Here is a 24,605-nt window from a genome sequence, read left to right on the forward strand (position 1 = left end):
ATTTTCTCTATATCCTCCCAACATTTGTTATTTGTGTTCTTTTGATGACAGCCTTTCTGAGCTATGAGGTGATATCTCATTGTTTTGATTTGCATTTCCCTGATGATCAGCAATATTGAGCATTTTTTCATATTGCATTTCTTCTTTGGAAAAATATCTAGTCAGTTTTTCTGCCATTTTTTAAAATATGGTCCTTTTGTTTTTTGTCTGTTTGGGTTGATTTTTCTGGTTATTTGTTTTTTGATATCGAGTTGTATGTTGGATATTAATCCCTTATCAGTTATATCATTTGCAAATTAAACCACCCCAAGTTTCACTTTGTTCATCTAAACAATATTTTTAAAACAGGTAGATACATTCTAATAACTAGGAAAATAGACTAGTAAGTGAAAATGCTGTGAAAGGTTGAGAACAAAACATCTTGTGGTGTCATCTTAGGTGGGACCTGCCATTCCCTGCCTACTAATATGAGCAAAACAAAGAAACTTGTGCTTTTTTTTAAAATAAATACTACTTTTAGAATTATGTCAGAAAGAAGAAAAATTATTCTAGACCAGAAAAATGCTAGGAAAGATGTCAGGTTAACACTGAAATGGCCAGTGCAAAGTATCCTATTCAACAAATGACTCAATGAACAAGTTGGACATGCCATATACAGTTAACTCATCTTGGGATCATCAGGATATCTTGTAATTTGATAACAAGTCTTCCATGATTAAGCTGAAATTTCTTTATAAAATTCATTGTTAGTTTATAATCTTCCAATTAATATTTTTACATCGAATTTTTTTTACTGTGTAACACATATTTGGGTTCTCTATCATAAAATTGTATGAGAACTAAGATGTATTTCAAGTACTTTCAGAAAGAAAATTTCAGGTCCAGGATTAGTCATCCTTTTACCCAAGTGCTTGTGGTTTTAGTGCTATAGGGTGGGGATTTAGCAGATTGAGAATGTTAGGTTTTACATTATTGTTTAAAAGCAGATAAAAAGCAATATGGAATTTGCTTTATTCAATACAATGCAAACACTTGAACCAATTTTATAAAAAGACAAATTGAATTTACCAAGAAACTTGCCATTGGCTTGTTAATAAGGCTTTTCATATTTGACGAAGACTGTCTGAAAAGACATGTAAATATCTCTTCCTTCACAGTGTGTATATGTAAATATTAAACTATTTCTCTTCATTAAAAAAGCAATATATATGAACCATATTACTGCTGCAAGGTGCTTCATTTTGAGTAATAACATAAGGTTATTCCCCTTCTGGATCACAGCCTTGTCATAGTGCATGGGCTTGCATAACACAATGAAGCTACAAGCCATGTTGTAAAGGGCCACGTAAGATGGTTGGGTCATAGTGAAGATTTTTGACAAAATGTGGTCCACTGGAAATGGAAATGGTAACTCACTACAGTATTCTTGTCTCAAGAACCCCATGGACAGTATGAAAAGACAATAAATATGACACCAGAAGATGAGTCCCCAGGTCAGAAGGTGTCTGATATGCTACCAGGGAAGAGGAGAGGGTAATTACTACTAGTCCCAGAAAAATGAGGTGGCTGGGTTAAAGCTGGAAAGATGCTCAGCTATGGATGTGTCTGGTGGTGAAAGTAAAGTCTGATGCTATAAAGAACAATATTGTATAAGAACCCAGAATGTTAGGTCCATGAATCAAGGCAAATTAGATGTGGTCAAGCAGGAAATGGCAAGATTGAACATAGGGCATCTTAGAAATCAAATGCATCTTAAAAATGGACAGTTATGTAAGAATTTAATTCAGAGGATCACTATATCTACTACTGTGGGCAAGAATCCCTTAGAAGAAAGGGAATAGCCCTCATTATCAACATAAGAGTGTGAAATGCAATACTTGGGTACAACCTCAAAATGACAGACAGATCTCTGTTTCCATGGCAAATAATTCAACATCACACTAATTCAAGTCCGTGCCCCAACCACTGATTCCAAAGAAGCTGAAGTTGATTAGTTCTGTGAAGAATTGAACTACAGCAGCTTCTAGAACTAGCAACAGACAAGATGCCCTTTTCATCAGAGGATTAGAAGGCAAAAGTAGAGAGTCAAGGGATATTTGGAGTAATAGCAAGTTTGGCCTTAGACTACAAAATGAACCAAGACAAAAGCTAGCCGTGCTTTGTAAAGAGAAGATGCTGGTCACAGCAAACACCCTTTTCCAACAACCCAAGAGACAACTCTACACATGGCCATCACCAAATGGTCAAGCAATCAGATTGATTATGTTCTTTGCAGCCAAAAATGAAGAAACTCTATATAGTCAGTCAACAAAATTAAGACCTGGAGATGACTGTGGCTCATATAATGAGCTCCTTATTGCAAAATGTAAGCTTAAATTGAAGAAAGCAGGTAAAACCATTAGGTCACTGAGGTTACACCTAAATGAAATTCCTTATGATTATACAATGGAAGTGATGAAAAGATTCCAGGGATTAGATCTGGTAGACAGAGTGCCTGAAGAACTATGGGTGGAGGTTTGTAACATTGTACAGGAGACAGTGGCCAAAACAATCCCAAAGAAAAAGAAATGCAAGAAGGCAAAGTGGTTGCCTGAGAAGGCTTTACAAATAGCTGAGGAAAGAAGAGAAGTGAAAGGCAAGGGAGAAAGGGTAAAACATACCCAACTGAATGCAGAGTTCCAGAGAATAGCAAGGAGAGATAAAAAGGCGTTATAAAATGAACAAAGCAAAGAAATGGAGGAAAACAATCGAATGGAAAAAGCTAGAGATGTCTTCAAAACAGCTGGATTAGCAAGGTAACATTTAATGTAAGCATGGGCATGATAAAGGACAGAAATGGTAAGGACCTAATGGAAGCAGAAAAGATTAAGAAGTAGTGTCAAGAAAACACAGAACTATACAAGAAAGGTCTTAATGACCTGATAACCATGATGGTACAGTAACTCCCCTAGAGTCAGACATCCTAGAGTGTGAAGTCAAGTGGGCCTTAGGAATCATTACCAAGAACAAAGCTAGTAGAGGTAATGGAATTCCAGTTGAGCTATTTAAAATCCTAAAAGATGATGCTTTTCAAGTGCTACACTCAATATGGCAGCAAATTTGGAAAACTCATCAGTGGCCATAGGACTGGAAAAGGTCAGTTTTTATTCCAATCCCTAAGAAGGGCAATGATAAAGAATGTTCAAACTACTGTACATTTGCACTCATTTCACATGTTAGCAAAATTATGCTCAAAAATCATTCAAGCTGGACTTCAGCAGTACATAAACTGAGAACTTCCAGATGTATAAGTTGAGTTAAAAACAGAGGAACCAGAGATCAAACTGCCAACATTCATTGGGTCATGGAGAAAGCAAAGGACTTTCAGTAAAATGTCTACTGCTGCTTCATTGACTACACTAAAGCCTTTAATGGAGTGTATCTCAACAAACTGTGGAAAATTCTTAAAGAGATGAAAGTATCAGACCACCTTATCTGTAGGTTGAGAAACCTGTATACAGGTCAAGAAATGAGCTAGAATCATACATTGAACAACAAACTAGTTCAAAATTGGGAAAGAAGTATGACAAGGCTGTATATTTTCATCTTGTTTATTTAACTGATATGCAGAGTACATTAAGCAAAATGCCAGGTTGGATGAATCATAAGCTGGATTCAAGTTTGCCAGGAGAAATGTCAACAACTTCAGATATACAGATGATACCACTATAATCACCAGAAACAGAAGAGGAACTTAAGAGCTTTTGATGAAGGTAAAAGAGGAGAATGAGAAAGCTGGCTTGAAACTCAACCTTAAAAAAAAAAAACCCAACTAAGATTATGGCATTTGGTCCCATCACTTCATGGAAAACAGAAGGGGAAAAAGTGGAAAGGGTGAAAGGTTTTATTTTTGGGGGTTCTGAAATCAGTGTGGACTGCGACTGAGCCATGAAATCAAAAGACACTTGTTCCTAAAGTGAAGTGAAGTGAAGTCGTTCAGTCGGGTCCAACTCTTTGCAACCCCATGGACTGTAGCCTACCAGGCTCCTCCATCCATGGGATTTTTTCAGGCAAGAGTACTGGAGTGGGTTGCCATTGACTTCTCCAGGGGATCTTCCTGACCCAGGGATCAAACCCGGGTCTCCCTCATTGTAGCCAGATGCTTTTACCGTCTGAGCCACCAGGGAAGTCTGACAAACTAGAGAGCATATTAAAAAGCAGAGATATCACTTTGCCAACAAAGGTCCATATAGTTAAATCTATGGTTTTTCCAGTTTTTCTGTACAAATGTGAGAGTTGGTTCATAAAAAAAGGCTGAGTGTCAAAGAATTGATGCTTTTGAATTGGAAAAGACTCTTGAATGTCCCATGGATGCAAGGAGATCAAACAGTGAATCCTAAAGCAAATAAACCCTGAATATTCTTTGGAAGGACTGTTTCTGGAGCTGAAGTTCCAATACTTTGGCCACCCAATGTAAAGAGCAGACACTGATGCTGGGAAAGACTAAAGGCAAAAGGTGAATGGGGTGGCAGAGGATAAGATGCCTAGATAGCATCAGCAACTTAATGGATGTGAATTTGAGCAAACTCTGTGAATTAGTGGAGGACAGGGAAGCAGGGAGTGCTACAGTCCATGAAGTCTCGAAGAGTTAGATATCACTTAGCGACTGACAACAACTACATAAAGTTCTTATCTCTGAAGGTATATTTCTCTGTATGTTTAACAAAAAATATGTGTACATATGTATATAAACATATATGTTGTCCATATACATGCACTCGTGTGTGTGCATGTCCTAGACATTATTCTAAGCAATTGAAATTAGTTTGCTTATTACATGCTCTTAAAATCCTCATGCTGTCTTATTTTCTGTTATATTTCATGTATTTCTTTAGAAAGCTTTTCTAGAAGAAGTTAACACCTATTAATTTATAACCAGCTTAGAGACTTCATGCATTTTCTACGTGAACATTTTCTCAGATGGTGTGAAATCTAACACAATCTTTTTAATCTTTTGACGGTTAGTAATTTTTGATGTTAAGTTTATGACCTACTTCTGTGATTATCCTGTTTAGGTGTCTTCTGCCTCTTAGTGCCCTGCCACTAATATATTTTATAATGTCTTTAAAGATGAACAAATGTAATTGAAGTATAAACTTATATATTCAACCAGAATGCTTTAAATATCATGGTATTTAATGCATTTGTGGTATGTAGTTGTGATGTGTAACTTCTCTCACAAAACATTTATCTAAAAATCTTCACTTATCTGAATGATAAGTAACTTTTTAAAGTAGTCAATTTCCTTCAAAGAATATATATCTTTTATTTATACCATATTTAAATATAATTAGATCTACATTTTAGTATTTAAAATATATTGTGTGTGCTCAGTCACTTCAATCGTGTTCAACTCTTTGTGACCCATGGACTGTAGCCCACCAGGCTCCTTTGTCTATGGGATTATCCAGGCAAGAATACTGGAGTGGGTTGCCATTTCCTTTTCCAAATATACATGATAAAATATAAAATATATTATAAAATATATTAAATATGCATATTTGAAGACATATTCTATAGTGGGGAGTTCAGAATATGAAAGGAGTAATAAAAATTGCTAGAAATAATACTCTATAAAAACTGATATTCATTGCTAGATCTTTAAAGTCTACCATCTTTAACTTTTTCTTTTTGCACATATGCTGTTAATACACAAGTCTTCTATTTTCCTAAGAAATTTGTTCTCACTTATGATGATACAGAGAGTCCTCTGGTAGCCCTAATGATAGATTAGAATATGCTTTTATGCCATGTTTTGTTTTGGCAACATCTTCATTAATTTAATTTCTATAAGTGTTCTGATCTTGTGTTCTACTTAGGAGATAGATATATACATACATAACATCATGTCCTAGGTACTACTTAAAATGTGCTATGATTATTTTATTTTTAAAATTATCTAGTTCATCCTGTTGTCTCTGCTCTAGATGATGAAGTTAAAGCAAAAGCAAAAGTAACTTTACTACCTACTTAAAGTAGTAGAGTGTGTAAATGAATTAATTAGAAGGCAATATTTTTCTCTTGTATATCTGTAGCTGCCGCTGCTAAGTCACGTCAGTCGTGTCCGACTCTGTGTGACCCCATAGATGGCAGCCCGCCAGGCTCCCGTCCCTGGGATTCTCCAGGCAAGAATACTGGAGTGGGTTGCCATTTCCTTCTCCAGTGCATGAAAGTGAAAAGTGAAAGTGAAGTCGCTCAGTCATGCCCAACTCTTAGTGACCCCATGGACAGCGGCCCACCAGGGTCCTCCGTCCATGGGATTTTCCAGGCAAGAGTACTGGAGTGGGGTGCCATTGCCTTCTATCTATAGCTACTTACCCACTATTTTTTAATGATGTCACTGTTATTGTTTGTTATGTAAAAAGCACAGCCAGTCATTTCTGTGAAGAATTCTCAAAAATCAAGTCACTTCCTGAAATTAGTAGACTTAGATATTCTGTATTAAGAGAAGCTTAAGTATTGGCAGTTTGGACAAGAGGATGTTAGAAAGATTTTCTTGAAGTTTGCTTAGAAAGCAATCTGTTACACTAACACTGTGTGGTGTACAACAAGATCCTAATGATCCCCTTCTTCTGTTTCACTTACTCTTGTAGTTTCTTCCTTCATTCATCCATCATCTATGTAATCTCTTATACCTACTAATCACAAATACCTGATGCTTTCCTCCTGCATCCCCTCACCCCTTTGGCAAACACAAGTCTGCTTTATATATCTGTATGTCTTTTTATGTTTGAAAGATATGCTCATTTGTGTCATGTTTTAGAGTCTACATATAAGTCATAATATATTTGTCTTTCTGTTTCTGACTTACTTCACTTATTATGGTAATCTTTAGGTTCATCCATGTTGCTACAAATAGCATTATTTCATTCTTTCCATGGCCTTTTTTTTTCATTCTTGTTAATGGCTGAGTAATAGTAAATGGTGTGATCACTGACCTAGAGCCAGACATCCTGGAATGTGAAGTCAAGTGGGCCTTAGAAAGCATCACTATGAACAAAGCTAGTGGAGGTGATGGAATTCCAGTTGAGCTATTCCAAATTCTGAAAGATGATGCTGTAAAAGTGCTGCACTCAATATGCCAGCAAATTTGGAAAACTCAGCAGTGGCCACAGGACTGGAAAAGGTCAGTTTTCATTCCAATCCCAAAGAAAGGCAATGCCAAAGAATGCTCAAACTACCGCACAATTGCACTCATCTCACATGCTAGTAAAGTAATGCTCAAAATTCTCCAAGCCAGGCTTCAGCAATATGTGAACCATGAACTTCCTGATGTTCAAGCTGGTTTTAGAAAAGGCAGAGGAACCAGAGATCAAATTGCCAACATCCGCTGGATCATGGAAAAAGCAAGAGTTTCAGAAAAGCATCTATTTCTGCCTTATGGATTATGACAAAGCCTTTGACTGTGTGGATCACAATCAACTGTGGAAAATTCTGAAAGAGATGGGAATACCAGACCACCTGGCCTGCCTCTTGAGAAACCTGTATGCAGGTCAGGAAGCAACAGTTAGAACTGGACATGGAACAACAGACTGGTTCCAAATAGGAAAAGAAGTTCGTCAAGGCTGTATATTGTCACCCTGTTTATTTAACTTATATGCAGAGTACATCATGAGAAACGCTGGGTTGGAAGAAGCACAAGCTGGACTCAAGATTGCCGGGAGAAATATCAATAACCTCAGATATGCAGATGATACCACCCTTATGGCAGAAAGGGAAGAGGAACTAAAAAGCCTCTTAATGAAAGTGAAAGTGGAGAGTGAAAAAGTTGGCTTAAAGCTCAACATTCAGAAAACGAAGATCATGGCATCCGGTCCCATCACTTCATGGGAAATAGATGGGGAAACAGTGGAAACAGTATCAGACTTTATTTTTCTGGGCTCCAAAATCACTACAGATGGTGACTGCAACCATGAAATTAAAAAACGCTTACTCCTTGGAAGGAGTTATGACCAACCTAGATAGCATATTCAAAAGCAGAGACATTACTTTGCCAACAAATGTTCGTTTAGTCAAGGCTATGGTTTTTCCTGTGGTCATGTATGGATGTGAGAGTTGGACTGTGAAGAAGGCTGAGCGCCAAAGAATTGATGCTTTTGAACTGTGGTTTTGGAGAAGACCCTTGAGAGTCCCTTGGACTGCAAACAGATCCAACCAGTCCATTCTGAAGGAGATCAGCCCTGGGATTTCTTTGGAAGCAATGATGCTAAAGCTGAAACTCCAGTACTTTGGCCATCTCATGCGAAGAGTTGACTCATTGGAAAAGACTCTGATGCTGGGAGGGATTGGGGGCAGGAGGAGAAGGGGCCGTCAGAGGATGAGATGGCTGGATGGCATCACTGACTGGATGGACGTGAGTCTGAGTGAACTCCGGGAGTTGATGATGGACAGGGAGGCCTGGCATGCTGCAATTCATGGGGTCACAAATAGTCGTACACGACTGAGCGACTGATCTGATCTGATCTGAATACTACAGTGTGTGTATATATATATATATATATATATATATATATATATATATTTATATATGTAACATATTTTCTTTCTCCATTCGTCTGTTGATGGAAATTTAGATTGCTTCCATGTCCATTATCTTGGCTATTGAACACAGGGTTACTTCTATTAATGTAGGGTTGCATGTATGTTTTTGCATTATACTTTTGCCTGGGTGTATGCCCAGGAGTGGGATTTCTGAATCATATGGTGACTTTATTTTTAGTTTATGAGGAACCTTCATATGTTTTCCATAGTGGTTGCACCAGTTTACAAAACCATCAACAGTGTGGGATTTTCCACAACCTCTGCAGCATTCATTATTTGTAGACTTTGTAATGATGACCATTCTGACTCATGTAAGGTGATACCTTATTGTAGTTTTGATTTACATTTCTCTAATAATTAGCTATATGAGCATCTTTTCATGTGCCTATTGGCCGTGGGTATTTCCTCTCTGGAGACATGTTGATTAAGGTCTTCTGCCAATTTTTTGATTGGGTTGTTTGTTTGTTGTTGCTGTTGTTGTTGAATTGTGGGAGCTGTTTGTATATTTTGAAAATTAAGCCCTTGTTTGGTCACATCATTTGCGAATATTTTCTCTCAGCCTGGATATTGTCTTTTTGTGTTTGTTTATTTTTTCCACTGCTGTGCAAATGGTTTTAAGCTTAATTATGTCCCATTTGTTTATTTTTGCTTTTATTTCTATTGCCTTGGGTGGCTGACCTAAGGAAACATTGGTGCAATTCATGTCAGAGAATGTTTTGCCTGTGTTCTCTTCTAGGAGTTTTATGCTGTCTTGTCTCATATTTAAGTCTATAAGTCACTTTGAGTTCATTTTTTGGTATGGTATGAGGGTATGTCCTAACTTCATTGATTTACATGAAGCTATCAAACTTTCCCAAAACCACTTGGTGAAGAGACTGCTTTTCCTCCTACTTTGTCAAAGATTAATTGTCCATAGGCATGTAGGTTTACTCCAGGCTCTCTATTCTGTTCCACTGATACATATGTCTGTTATTGTGCCAATACCATGCTGTTTTAATTACTATAGCTCTGTAGTATTGTCTGAAGTCTCAGTTGCTTATGCCGCCTGCTTTGTTTTATTTCTCAAGATCTCTTTGGCAATTCTGAGCCTTTTGTGGTTCTATATAAATTTCAAGATTATTTGTTCTAATACTGTGGAAAATGTCATGGGTATTTTGATAGGTATTGCATTATCTGTAAATTTCTCTGAGTAGTTTGGCCATTTTAGCAATATTAAGTCTTTTAATACAAGAGCATGGGATATCATTCCATTTCTTTGACTCATCTTCAGTTAGCATTATTAATGTTTTGTAGTTCTTGTCATTTAGTCTTTTACCTCCTGGGCAAGGTTTATTCCTAAATATTTTATTTTTGATGCAATTTGAATAGGGGTTGTTTGTTAGCATTCTCTTTCTAATATTTCATTGTTGGTTTAAATAAATGCAACATATTTCTGTTAATCTTATATCCTACTATGTTGCTGAATTCATTTATCAGTTCTAGTGGTTTTTGTGTGGAGCCTTTAGGGTTTTCTGTATATAGTGTGACATCACCTTCATATAATGACGATTTTTCCTCAACATGGCAATAATTCTGACATTGTCTTGGTTTCAGTCCAACTCACTTGGTTGTCAAGAGTATACTCACTCTATCTGTTTAAGTTCAAGGATTTTTAAAAATATATATGAGCATTAAACTGGCAACATGAAGCAGTCAGAGATGTGTCTCCTTTTGTAACCCAGAAACCAACTTTACGTAATCAGACAATGATTGACTCTTGCTTCTCCCATGGGTTGCATAAGTCTTTCTCCTTTTCTTATTTTCTTGAATCCTGATCTCATTATCACAAATTATCACAGCCCTAATTCTGTGTCATGATACCTTTTGCTATGTATTCTTACAATTTGGTTCTCTGTGCTCTTGATTTTCTAGTGTTTCTTGGGTTCGCAATTTCTTGAATCAGAAACATAATTTCTGATTCAAATTACCCTCCCTTAAAATAATATTATTATCCTCATCAGTTCATTGAGATTAAAACCATGGAGTCATGGCTAGTTTCTGGATTGTATGCCTAATGTAATCTTGCACTATTGCCTAATCAACTAATGCTGGACACTAGATTGGAAATCTGTAGTCCTTGGATTATTGTCTTCAGTCAGTGCTAAAAGAGTGACAGTTTCACTTAAAATTGACTTTGAAATTGGCATATGGAAGGCAGTGTATTTGGCATATCTTATATAGCTTTCTACTCCTAAAATAGTATATTTTAAATGTCTCATTTTCTTCACCATATGTACCAAGACATTTTGACTAACCACACATTTTTTCAGATACATTAAATTTTTATCTATATTTTCTTTTGACTTTGCCCTTTTCATTTGCCTTCTGAAGTTAAGTCAATTTTTTAAGTCCAAATGGAGAAACAGTCAATAAGACAGCTAGCTAAAACGTTACCCTCACATAAAAGTAGCTTATCAAAAAGTGTTTTGCACTAATGACAACCTTACACTTTCAAAAGAGAAGGCTAATAAAAAACTTACTTAGTTGAAAGGCCAAGCAATTTACACATGAGTAGCCAAGGAAAATAGTTGTTCAGTACTATAGCATGCTGCTCCATACTTGATGACAATATTGCTGTTATTTATGTAATATTCACCCTCCACATGCATTTTCTCATAGAGATGGCACATACAACATGACATCCATCATTTGAACATAACTGAAAGTCCCTAATTTACATAATAAGGCAATTTATTAAAAGGGTCTTAATAAAAGCTCCTAGTGTCTAGGCATCTGTTCCATTGAACCATATTTTCATTATAAGATATACATTATCTTCAAAAAGAATTTTACATTGCAGTTAAGTCATGAATAATGGAGGTCTATAGCTTTGAAGTTTTCATTATCTAATTATAAAGAATGGATTTTGAGAGAGATTATGTATGGTAAATTACAGAATGCCACAGATGTTTCACAGGATTCCAAATGTAGAGAAAAAGTGTTATTTAACTCAACTTTTGGTTCCAGGCAGGCTACCTATAGATAAAGCTAAGCTGGAACTTCAAGGCCAACCAAGTGTAAATTAGGTGAAGAATTTTGTTGAGGGGATTCCTGCAGGTATAACATGTATAACAATGAAGAGATTCAAAGTGACTTCATGTTTGTGATGTGACTTTAGGATGACATAGGCATATCGTGGAAGCCCATGTGTGCTATGCTAAGGATTTTGAGCTTACACAAACACACACACACATACAAGTACATTATGTTTCTAAGCAAATGAGTGGCATCGTCAAGCCTCTGTTTATTACAGATAGCTGTTTATATTGTATGAAGGATAAATTGATGTGACAAAATAAAGGCATTCCAATATATAAGTAGCTGTCAAAAGTGTAAAAATTATGAAATGACATTCCAATAGAAATAATGAATAAGGACATAAATAGAAGAAAGTTTTATTTATATATTTGCTAACATAGTCAATATAATTTAAAAGCAGACCTAGTATATTTGTGAGATAATATTTATTCACATTTGGTAAGCTTGCATATATGTGTGTATACATATATATGTGTGTATACATATGCAGAAACAGTTCACCCTGAGTATGATGGGATGAACCTTCATGGACAACTGGTAGTAATGACAGCAACCTTTAAGAAGTCAACTTTGGTAACACATGTCAGTGTCTCTAAACATTCCCAGTCTAACTTTGTACAATCAATAGATCATGTTCTAAACAGACAATAACAATAAATGACATTTTTAAATTAAGTAATTTCGGAATAAATTTTATTTTTCTATTATTTATCTTCTTGATCTAGGAATACTATAGGGTCCTATCTAGCATAATTTTAATGAATGTTATAGTTGATATGCTATACACTTTGATTTTAGTAAATTATTGATATACTATACTTTGGGGTATTATAAATAAAATCTTTTATTGTGTCTTCTAATTCTTACATAAGAAAGTGAAATTTGGAGTATTTATCTTGTGTTTTGTCACCTAACTGAACTCTCTGGTTATTTTTATATGTAATTTTAATTTAATCTTTGTGATTTTTTATCTTCAAATTTAGATCATTTTATTTACAATTTTACAGTACTTATTTTTGTTTCTGGATTTAATAAATTGTTCAGTTCATCAAATTTAATTTCTAGTACCAATCACAATCCCTTATTTGATTATTAATTTATTATCCTTGTTTTGTTAAATGTTAAAAATTTAACACACATTTATATTAACATGTGTGTGTTAATATTAATGTTAATTATAATATTAGAATGTGCCTGTACTTATGGGTTGCTAGGTCACTAAGAGTATATTGCACTTAATAATATGTGATGCATTTTGTGAGATTCCGTTTTCAGATTTAAGCTGTATTTATCATTCTCATTTTATGTTCTAATATATCAAGTGAATTGATTTCTTAATTAAATTTCTACCAAATCCTTCTTTCATTCCAAGAGGATTCCTGTCTATGATCAAAATTTTAATATCCTGGTGAATTTCACTTGCATTTTATTTGTAATTTCTGTCAGTTAAAGTGTCTTGTAATTCGTTTTACTTTGCTATTATTATCAATTAATTGGCATCTCTTCTTCTGACTTTACAAAATGAATAGGCATGTTTCCATCTTGATCTACATTCTAGCAATGTTGAATATAACAGGAATTATATAAACTTGGGAGTTAATAAATACACTTTATAGAAACTTCATACCCTAAGATAATCTTGAGAAGAAATTATTTTTGAAAATGGTTTAATTAGCACCATGATTATTTTTATTCAGATTTATTTTTTGTGTTCCATTTGGATATTTATAGCTCCTTGGAATTTATAAAATATAAAACTATAAAAACTTATAAATAAATTCAATAGAGCTTATTGAATTTCCTACCAGAAAAAAAATCTACATTCATTTAAAATTAACATAACTACAATCATTTCTTCTTTCTTCCCTCTCTCCTGCCTTCTCCTTCTTGGATTTTTTTTTTCTCTCTCTCTTTCTCTTTCATCTATTTGGTTCAGCAATGCATTAATTAATTATATGCACTATCTTTTGGCCAAAACTCTTTGGGTTCACATGTTGAATTTTATTTTTGCATTTTTGTTGCTTAATATGAGTTATAATTATATTTGATTTTTAAAATATTTCATTTGTTAAATGATTTTGTATTAATAGTTTTAAATATTTGTAACACATTTTTATATTTGCTTTATTGCTTTCTGAAGATGTCTAAGCAATTTATGATTATTGGAATCTACTTCCAGAATACAGCAAGTTTTTCAATTTTCAATTTACTTTGGGACTGCTCTTGAATATCTCTCAAGAAAACTTGAAAAGAAGACACTTCCTGTTTTTATCACAGAACATTCTGTGATATTATTATTATAAAATATAATAGTATATTATATATGATATATATAATATATAATTAGTATTTTATAATAGTATTATAATTATTTTATAATAATAGTATTATTATAAAAATACTAATTCAGCAATAATAATTGTGTCATTGTAACTTTGTGTTTTTCCTCATTTATCAAATACTGAAGGTCAAAGCAGAATATGAGTGTAGCTTTATGAACGTTGTATCTAATACTAATAGTTTGTCTATATTTTAATACTGTGCTCTAAATTTATATAATTTTAAACTCATTACATAGTGCTTTGAATTTTATTTTATCTGGTGTTAATATTACAAGTCATGTATTTTTTGTACTTTCTCACATGTTATTGCCTATCTAAAAAATGTCTGCCCTTAGACCTTTAACATAGCAGTGTTTTACCATACCACCAGGGCTTATGCATGCTTTTCCTATGTCTGAAAGTCAGATTCCTCCAACCCTCCCTGTGTGCACTCTTTTTCATATTTTAAACTTCCTCTTCAGCATCATCATTAGGGAGAGATATTTCCCTCAGATTCACTGATCATGTATAATCCACTCATTAAAAGCATTCAGGGTACTATGTTCCTTTCTTTCATAGCACATTAAAATTTTAATTGTGAAATTATATAATTTGAATCTTGTTTTTTCTTTTTCTTCACCCTCACCTTAGCGACTCAACAGCTACCATATAAACACTATTAGCACAGAAACTAGGTCAATCCTATCCTGTGTAATGCAGTACTGAATCCAGTGCCTGGCATATGATATGCACACTTCATACCCCTTGGATGAAGACATGAGGAAACTTAAGTCTACTTACCTTTGTTTACAAGAGGGAATCTCAAAAAAATGCTTACTCTACGAAAATTAATTTAAAAAATATAATAGGTGCTAAAACATACATGACATGGTCCTCAAGCCTCCAGCAAGGAGCACTGGAATCCAGTTTTGGCTCTATGACACTGACGGTCAGGGTTTAGTTTTTCCAAAAGCGATTATGTTTAATATCATTAAAATGTGCAGGGAGTAATCACATGTGTATGAGCTTTGCCTTTTTAGTTTCATTTCCTTTTCACTAATATTGTTTTTCTTTAAAAGTGTATATGTATGCCCCAAACTTTTATAAATCTAAATCAAGTGTATTTCAAAAAATGAAATTATATACAATTGGATAAATTTGAATTAGTAAGAGAGGCAGCATTTTGCTGAGAATATTTTTAGTTGATATTTACTTTCATACCTGCCTTAATATTTTAACTTTCCATTTATTTAGTTAGTTCCTACACAATAGGTAATAGGCCTATTGTACAGGAATAATTTAATAAGAACTGTTTATTATGCATTGAAATTAACAAGATATATTTAGGTTTATTGCATTTTCAGTTCAGTTCGTCACTCAGTCCTTTCCGGCTCTTTGCGACCCCATGGACTGAAGAACGACAGGTTTCCCTGTCCATGTCTAACTCTTGGAGCTTGCACAAACACATGTCCATAGAGTCGGGAATGCCATCCAACCATTTCACCCTCTGTCATCCCCTTCTCCTCCTGCCTTCAATCTTTCCCAGCATTAAGGTCTTTTCCAATGAGTCAGTTCTTCTCATTAGGTGGCCAAAGTATTGGAGTTTCGGCACCAGTTCTTCCAATGAAGTTTCAGGACTGGCTTCCTTTAGGACGGACTGGTTGGATCTTCTTGCTGTTCAAGGGACTCTCAAGAGTCTTCTCCAACACCACAGTTCAAAAGCATCAATTCTTTGGTGCTCAGCTTTCTTTAAGGTCCAACACTCACATCTATACATGACTACTGGAAAAATCATAGCTTTGACTAGATGGACCTTCATTGGCAAAGTAATGTCTTTTTAATATGCTGTCTAGGTTGGTCATAGCTTTTCTTCTAAGGAGCAAGCATCTTTTAATTTCCTGGATGCAGTCACCATCTGCAGTGATTTTGGAGAAAAATAAAGTAAAGGGACATTTATTGTGCCCCCCAAAATAAAGTCTCTCACAATTTCCATCTATTGTTTCACCATCTATTTGCCATGACATGATGGGACTGAATGCCATGATTTAGTTTTCTGAATGTTGAGTTTTAAGACAACTTTTTCACTCTCCTCTTTCACTTTCATCAAGAGCTCTTTAGTTCTTCCTCTCTTTCTGACATAAGCGTGGTGTCTTCTGCGTATTTGAAGTTATTGCTATTTCTCCCAGAAATCTTGATTCCAGCTTGTGCTTCATCCAGCCCGACATTTTGCATGATGCATTCTGCATACAAGATAAATAAACAGGGTGACAATATACAGCCTTGATGTACTCCTTTCCCTATTTGGAACCAGTCTGCTGTTTCATGTCCTAACTATTGCTTCTCGACCTGCTGACATATTTCTCAGTAGGCAGATCAGGTGGTCTGGTATTCCCATCTCTTGAAGAATTTTTCACAGTTTGTTGTGATCCACAGAGTGAAAGTCTTTGGCATAATCAATAAAGCAGAAATAGATATTTTTGTGCAACTCTCGTGCTTTTTCAATGATCCAACAGATGTTGGCAATTTGATCTCTGGTTCCTCTGCCTTTTCTAAAACCAGCTTGAACATTTTTTCATGGTTCGCATACTGTTGAAGCCTGGCTTGGAGAATTTTGAGCATTACTTTGTTAGCATGTGAGTGCAATTGTGTGGTATTTTGAACATTCTTTGGTGTTGTCTTTTTTGGGATTGGAATGAAAACTGACCCTTTCCAGTTCTGTGGCCACTGCTGAATTTTGCAAATTTGCTGGCATATTGAGTACAGCACTTTCACTGCACCATCTTTTAGGATTCGAAACAGCTCAACTGGAATTCCATCACCTCCACTAGCTTTGTTCATAGTGATCCTTCCTAAGAAACACTTGACTTCACATTCCAGGATGTCTGGCTCTACATGAATGATCACACCATCATGGTTATCTGGGTCATGAAGTTCTTTTTGTATAGTTCTTCTGTGTATTCTTACCACCTCACCTTAATGTCTCCTGCTTCTTTTAGGCACATACCAATTCTGTTCTTTATTGTGCCCATCTTTGCATGAAATGTTCCCTTGGTATCTATAATTTTATTGAAGAGATCTCTAGTCTTTCCCATTCTATTGTTTTACTCTATTTCTTTGCATTGATCAGTGAAGAAGGCTTTCTTATCTCTCCTTGCTATTCTTTGGAACTCCGCATTCAAATGGATATATCTTTACTTTTCTCCTTTGCCTTTCACTTCTCTTCTTTCCTCAGCTGTTTTTAAGGCCTCCTCAGACAACCATTTAGCCTTTTTGCATTTTTTTTTTCTTGGAGATGGTTCTTTTTTTTTTTTTAATTTTATTTTATTTTTAAACTTTACATAATTGTATTAGTTTTGCCAAATATCAAAATGAATCTGCCACAGGTATACATGTGTTCCCCATCCTGAACCCTCCTCCCTCCTCCCTCCCCATTCCATCCCTCTGGGTCGTCCCAGTGCACCAGCCCCAAGCATCCAGTATCATGCATCGAACCTGGACTGGCAACTCGTTTCATACATGATATTTTACATGTTTTTTTTTTAACATTTATTTATTTATTTATTTTTACTTTACAATATTGTATTGGTTTTGCCATACATCAACATGCATCAGCCACAGGTGTACACGTGTTTCCAATCCTGAACCCCCCTCCCACCTCCCTCCCCATACCATCCCTCTGGGTCAAGATGGTCTTGATCACTGCCTCCTGTAAACTGTCATGAACCTCCTTCCATAATTCTTCAGTCATTCTCTCTATCAGATGTAATCCCTTGAATCTTTTTGTCACTTCCACTGTATAATCATAGGGGATTTGATTTAGGTCATATCTGAATGGCCTAGTGGTTTTCCCTACTTTCAATATAAGTCTGAATTTGCTAATAAAGAGTTCATGATCTGAGCCACAGTCAATTCCTGGTCTTGTTTTTGCTGACTGTGTAGAGCTTCTCCATCTTTGGCTACAAAGAATATAATCAATCTGATTTCAGTATTGACCATCTGGTGGTGTCCATGTGTAGAGCTGTCTCCTGTGTTGTTTGGACGAGGGTGTTTGCTATGATCAGTGCATTCTCTTGGAAAAACTATTAGCCTTTGACCTGGTTTGTTTTGTACTCCAAGGCCAAATTTGCCAGTCACTCAAGGTGTCTCTAGGCATCCTACTTTTGCATTCCATTCTCCTATAATGAAAAGGACATCTTTTTGGGGTGTTAGTTCTTGAAGTTTGTAGGTCTTCAGGGAACTGTTTAACTTCAACATCTTCAGCATTACTGGTCAGGGCATAGACTTGGATTTCTGTGATATTGAATGGATTGCCTTGGAAATGAACAGAGATCATTCTGTCCTTTTTGAGATTGCATCCAAGTACTGCATTTTGGACTCTTTTGTTGACTATGATGGCTACTCCATTTCTTCTAAGGGGTTCTTACCTACAGTAGTAGATAAAATGGTCATCTGAGTTAGATTCACCCATTCCAGTCCTTTTTAGTTCACTGATTCCTAGAATGTCGATGTTCACTCTTGGCCATCTCCTGTTTGACCGTTTCTAATTTGCTTGACTCATGGACCTAACATTCCAGGTTCCTGTGCAGTATTGCTTTTTATAGCATCGGACTTTACTTCCATCAACAGTCACATCCACAACTGGGTGCTGTTTTTACTTTGGCTCCATCTCTTCATTCTTTCTGGAGTTATTTCTCCACTGATCTCCAGTAGCATATTGGGCACCTACAGAGCTGGGGAGCTCATCTTTCAGTGTCCTATCTTTTTGCCTTTTCATACTGTTCATGGGGTTCTCAAGGCAAGAATACTGAAGTGGTTTGCCATTCCCTTCTCCAGTGGACCACGTTTTGTCAGAACTCTCCACCATGACCTGTCCATCTTAGTTGGCCCCACATGGCATGGCTCATAGTTTCATTGCATTAGACAAGGTTGTGGTCCATGTATCAGTTTGGTTAGTTTTCTGTGAGTGTATCTTTCATTTGTCATTCATTGCATACCATATTGAAGTACTACTTATGATTATTAACAATTTTGACATTATAACTACTGTAATTACTTTTAAGTATTACCTCAAATAAATGAATAGTTTTAACTACTATGCATATTTTAAAGATATATTTTAACAAAAGTAGCTTAAATATCCCAATGTTTTCAGTGATGCATAATTTTTTGTTGTTTATTAACATAATCTCTATTGTAAAGAAGAATTGGCTATCAAGACATGAGCAGAACATTATCATACTCCCAACATTTTAATGTTTTGTTAGAGTAGATTGTTGAATTCACCTTCACTGTTCTTAAATGCATGTTCTATCTTAGAGATTGTGACCTCTTTGATAGTTATTTTTATTACTATGTAATTAATTCTCACTTTACTCATTTTTCTTTTTCTCCTTTTTCTTTCAAACATGCTGCAGTAGCTAACATATTATGGAGAGAAGAAGGTACTAAATTCCATTTTTTTTATATTATTGTGATTATTTTGCTTACTTGATATATTGTTGACTATCAGTTCTAATAATTGCCTTATTCATTTCTATTTTCATTAAAATTTTATTTGAGCTTAAGCCAGTATTATTCTCTAAATGGCTACCATTTAAAACATTTACAGATCCTCATCAGCTTGATTTATTATTGATATATAATCAGGAGGTTGTGTTACAGTATATGGAAATGCTTTTTAAGAGTATAGAATTAAAATTAGTCAAATGAAAGCAAACTTAGTTAAACATAATTTATATATTATGTTTAGATTTAGATTAGAAAATAAAAATTTAGAAAACTATTACCTTATGAGTGGAATATAATAAATAAAGAAAACAGGTTATTGCAACTTCCTTGATGGTCTAGTAGTTAAGAATTAACCTTCCAATGCAGGGGTTGCAGGTTCAATCTCTGGGTAGGGGCATGTGATACCATAAACCCTGTGGCCAGAAACCCAAGACAAAACCAAAAAGAAGCAACATTGTTAAAAAAAAAAATCAATAAAGATTTGAAACAATCTGCTTTAAAAATAATCTTAAAAAAAAAAAGGAAAAGAAAATGGGTTATAAACGTGAAGTAACTGGATTCAAATCCAGTCTGTACCAGTATGTAAACTAGAGTCTCTTTATCTCACCAATTCATCATCTCAAAAGTAAGGATAGTTGTTAGTCAACAAGGTTGTTTTATCAACTTTTTAAATTATAGTCTGCACTCAATTGTGCTAGTCTTTCTTAATTAGCCACAAAAGCCAAGTGGCAGTGTTTGCCCAGAATTTAAATATCCCAAGTGCATTACTTAAATTCTTCAGAGAAAAGTGTGGATAAGTCTTCATTACACTCTTGGAAGGCAATTATCAAAGTAATAGCTTACAAAAATCATTGTAGGAAAACTTTGTTTCCTGTTGTAGATTTTGAATTGGAGTCACAGCCACCTGGAGGACCATGCCTCAGAAGGGTTAATAAATTCTGAAATTTAACTGTCTCAATTTTATTCTCAAAGATGAGCATAACACATTTTTTTCCCTCCCTTGGTATTTCTTTCTCCTCAAATCTTTTGTAAAGGCCCTAAACTCCAGTTTACTAAAGAGCTATTGGAGTAATTTTACCTTCTCATTTTATTCCACTTGGATATTTCACATTTGAACGTACAAATTCAATCATTACTGAAAAAGATATGATGACATGATTAGCATATATGTTAGATGTTTCTTTAGACCTCTTATTCCTTGAGATCAAACAAATATTTCTCTGCATATTATAAAAATGGATTTTATTTAATCATTATAAAGGGAAGGAATAAAACCTAAATATTCAGAGATCACATACCACAGGACTAGCTTGATCACTAATTGCTGCGAAAATTTGAATGAGTCATTTTACCTCCCTGAGCCAGAATTTTTTAAAACAATGCTTGAAATATAGTTTGGCATCCTCCTTGCAAATTTATGATATGTAAATCTCTTTAAAATAGCTAAAACAACTCTTTTATATAACTTGAATTTATGTCATTAACATTAGCACTTTATAATAATCATTAGTAAGTAATAATTGCATTATATTATTCAGGTGACCTTTAAAAATATAGGAGACCTGCAGATTAATTAAAATCATCCTGAGATTCATTATATGAAAACATTCTTATCTATTTAAGTTTTTCTTCCGTTAATCTTTGAAACTATATGCTTTCAATAAGTGCTCTCCATCAGTCAATGATGTGCTTACTCTTTATGATGTTTGACCCAGAATATGTGCTTGAGAAATCATAGCTATTTAGTATATTTTGCAGTTAATTTTAAAGCATATACAAGAAATGTTTTAAGAAATTTTTTAAATCCTTTTTTCTATGTACTGTTATCATCAGAATACTTTGCTGTTTTCTGAAATAAAATTTAAAATAATATATTTGAGAAAATAATAGTTTGACTCAGATTCCAGGAATCTGTAAATTATATTTATAATGCCACAGTTATCAGTAAGGCATTACAGTTGAAAATGATTGCATGTAATAATAATAAAGGTGGCCAGGCATAATAGACCAAGTTGCGAAATCACTAAACCACAAACATGTGTACAACTATTTTATAAAAATAATTAAAATAACAAAAGAAGCATCCAAAGTAAATTTCTACCTGTATTTTTAAAGATAGAATAATAACTAACAAAAACTACATATTTCTGAGATCCATTTTTATTTTCACTCTAGCAGTGCTTTCTGATTGTATACTCATATTTTCACTATTACCATGAAAAGCATTTTAAGATAAATAATAAGTGAAAGAGATTTAAAAATGATAATTCCTCTATGATGTCATATGACGTAAAGGCAAACTTTTTTTTTTGTGGGAGTGTAGAAAAACATTTTAAAAGGGAGAAAATATATCACTCATTTATTTACAAATATTTTAAAGAGACAACTAAATGTAGAGCACTTTGAAAGCATTTGTAAAGACAAGATCTAGTATCTACTCTAATGAAATTTTTAATCTTGTGAAATGGAAGATTAACTCATTGTCAACTAATTTCACTGCATAAATGATCTCAAAGTATACATTAAAATATTCAGTATGACTGGGTCTCTTTTGCAATATTTTTATGGTCTTATAATCTAATAATGTATTTCCTAATATTTATTTAGTAGACAACAGTTTGGTATATGCTTTATGGTGTAGTGATAAGGGTTTTTATAAGTACTGAATTAAAGGAGTTTAAACCATTTTATTCACTGCAGGATTAGGTTGAACTTTTAGATATACTAATTTAAAACTCTAAGGAGAGATGTCAGATGGTTTGTTATATAATATAGCATTTTCTAAATTTATTATAAATATCATTTTTATGAATATCTATAGGATCAATATGGAACTGAAATTACTTTGGAAAATACTGGCTTGATGTGACATCTAGTGATCTGAAAGCAAATGTATATGTATTATTTTAAAATTATCTTTGTAAATATTTATGAATCTCTTCATACATATATATGTCATAGGAATTATTCAAATAAATTACTATATTAGTTGGGCAATTAACACCAACCAGCACAAAGTACAATTAGAAAATCACAGTGAAATAATGCAAAAAAGTTTATGTGTTACATCATTATCTGACAAGCTTTGTGACCTATAATGTCACCAAAGTGGGAAAAAAAAAGAATAATAGGCATCAGGCCCTCTCTTAACTCCTTCGACCTCAGATTTGTCACATTTCATTGTCCAGACTACTATGCTGCAGGGGAGCATGGGAAATACAGAAGAGTTCACACGAACTTAATGAGCTACTGTATAATTATTTTTATAGTAAAATATTGGTAAGGTTCTCAGGACCAAATTACTGTCTCACAACAATATTGGTGAAATATTTAAAATGAAAAAGGAGAACTTTCAGAAGGTAAGGCTTTTAAATTCAGGAGACTTAGAGTATCATATCATTGGATGAGGGAGAGACAACATCTTCTACTGTCTGTTCGTGATGCCAATGCCAGAGTGATCAAGCTGTTAATATTTTCATTTGCACGTTCCATATCTTCTCTGTTAAAAACAAATGTCAATGTTTTAGCATTTTATCTCATAAAACTGTTTTCAGATCAAAAAAGGAATCTGACAAGATAACCATTTGCAGATATATGTGCATACACACATCCACATATATGTGTATGCATATTTGTATAACCCCTTCATAGATCACGGCCTTGTCATGGAGAAGGAGCTTGTGTAACTCAAAGAAGCTATGATCCATGCCATACAGGGCCACCCAAGATGGATGAGTCATAGTGAAAACTTCTGACAAAATGTGGTTCACTGGAGAAGGAATGGCAATCCACTCCAGGATTCTTGCCTGGAGAACCCTATGAACAGCATATAAAGGCAAAAAGATATGATGCCAGAAGATGATCTCCCAGGTTGGAAGGTGTCCCACATGCTGCTGGGGAAGAGCAGAAGGCAATTACTAATAGCTCCACAAAGAATGAGCAGCTAGGCCAAAGCAGCAATGATGCTCAGCTGTGGACATGTCTGGTGTGAAAATCAGTGAAAGTCGCTCTGTTGTGTCTGACTCTTTGCAACTCCACGAACCATACAGTCCATGGACTTCTCCAGACCAGAATACTGGAGTCAGTAGCCATTCCCTTCTCCAGGGGATCTTCCCAACTTAGGAATTGGACTGGGGTCTCCTGCATTGCAGGTGGATTCTTTACCAACTGAACTATTAGGAAAACCCAGTGAAAATAAAGTTCAATGCTATAAAGATAGTGGAGGACAGAAAAACCTGGTATACTACAGTCCATGAGGTCTCAGAGTCAGACACGACTTAGTGACTGAACAACAACAACAAATATATGTATATACACAAACACGTGAACATATACATAATTATGTATTATTTCTCCTAATATTAACTACATAGCAAACAAATGCTCTATTATGATATAATCTTTCCTATCTTAATAATTGAATGTGAAATCAATCATGCAGATTTGCATTCAAATTTTTCAGCATATCTTTGAAAGTTCAGGGAATTGAATTCTGACTTAAGACTGCTGCTGCTGCTGCTGCTGCTGCTAAGTCGCTTCAGTCGTGTCCGACTCTGTGCAACCCCACAGATGGCAGCCCACCAGGCTCCGCCGTCCCTGGGATTCTCCAGGCAAGAACACTGGAGTGGGTTGCCATTGACTTAAGACTAGCTTTGGATAATATCATTCTGACCAATAATATATAATGTTCAGATAGTGTCCACTTCCTGAATTAATAGTGCCTAATAAGTTTAACACAATTACTCTCCAAAAATCTAAAAGATTGAAAGAGGAAGTTACTCTTATTTCAATTGAACAAAACATAAATATCTCACTGAGGTGTGATGGTTTGGTGTTACTATGTGTGTGAAAAGGATTTTAGCTCCAAAGACTGAGTACCAAAAATGGGAATATTCATAAACTGAAAATTCATCCCTGCTGGGTTAGTCAAGGTGAGAAATATGATGCAGACCATCTATTTTTGCCTATTTTCTTCTTTATTAAAAATAACTTTAGAATTAGATGAAAAGGAAAAGAATAATATAATATCAATCTATGAAGGACTTTCTTTAACACAAAATTTACTAAATGACCTTTGATTGGTTACCAACTCACTGCATTGTAGGATTATAATTTGCT

General features: G+C 34.7%; 1 protein-coding gene across 3 annotated transcripts in view; it reads left to right on the forward strand.

The window, feature by feature from the left end:
* Nucleotides 1–24,605, forward strand: part of FSTL5 (follistatin like 5) — an 881,431-nt gene that overhangs the window by 735,856 nt on the left and 120,970 nt on the right. For 2 of the 3 annotated variants that reach the window (XM_055550064.1, XM_055550065.1), the window contains exon 10: nt 19,394–19,420. The exons of the other annotated variant lie outside the window; for it this stretch is intronic. In XM_055550064.1, coding sequence (XP_055406039.1) covers nt 19,394–19,420 — 27 coding nt within the window. The remainder of the gene's footprint in view (nt 1–19,393; nt 19,421–24,605) is intronic. 3 annotated transcript variants of the gene reach the window in all.

Source organism: Bubalus kerabau, chromosome 16, assembly GCF_029407905.1.
Source record: "Bubalus kerabau isolate K-KA32 ecotype Philippines breed swamp buffalo chromosome 16, PCC_UOA_SB_1v2, whole genome shotgun sequence".
Classification (NCBI taxonomy): domain Eukaryota; kingdom Metazoa; phylum Chordata; class Mammalia; order Artiodactyla; family Bovidae; genus Bubalus; species Bubalus kerabau.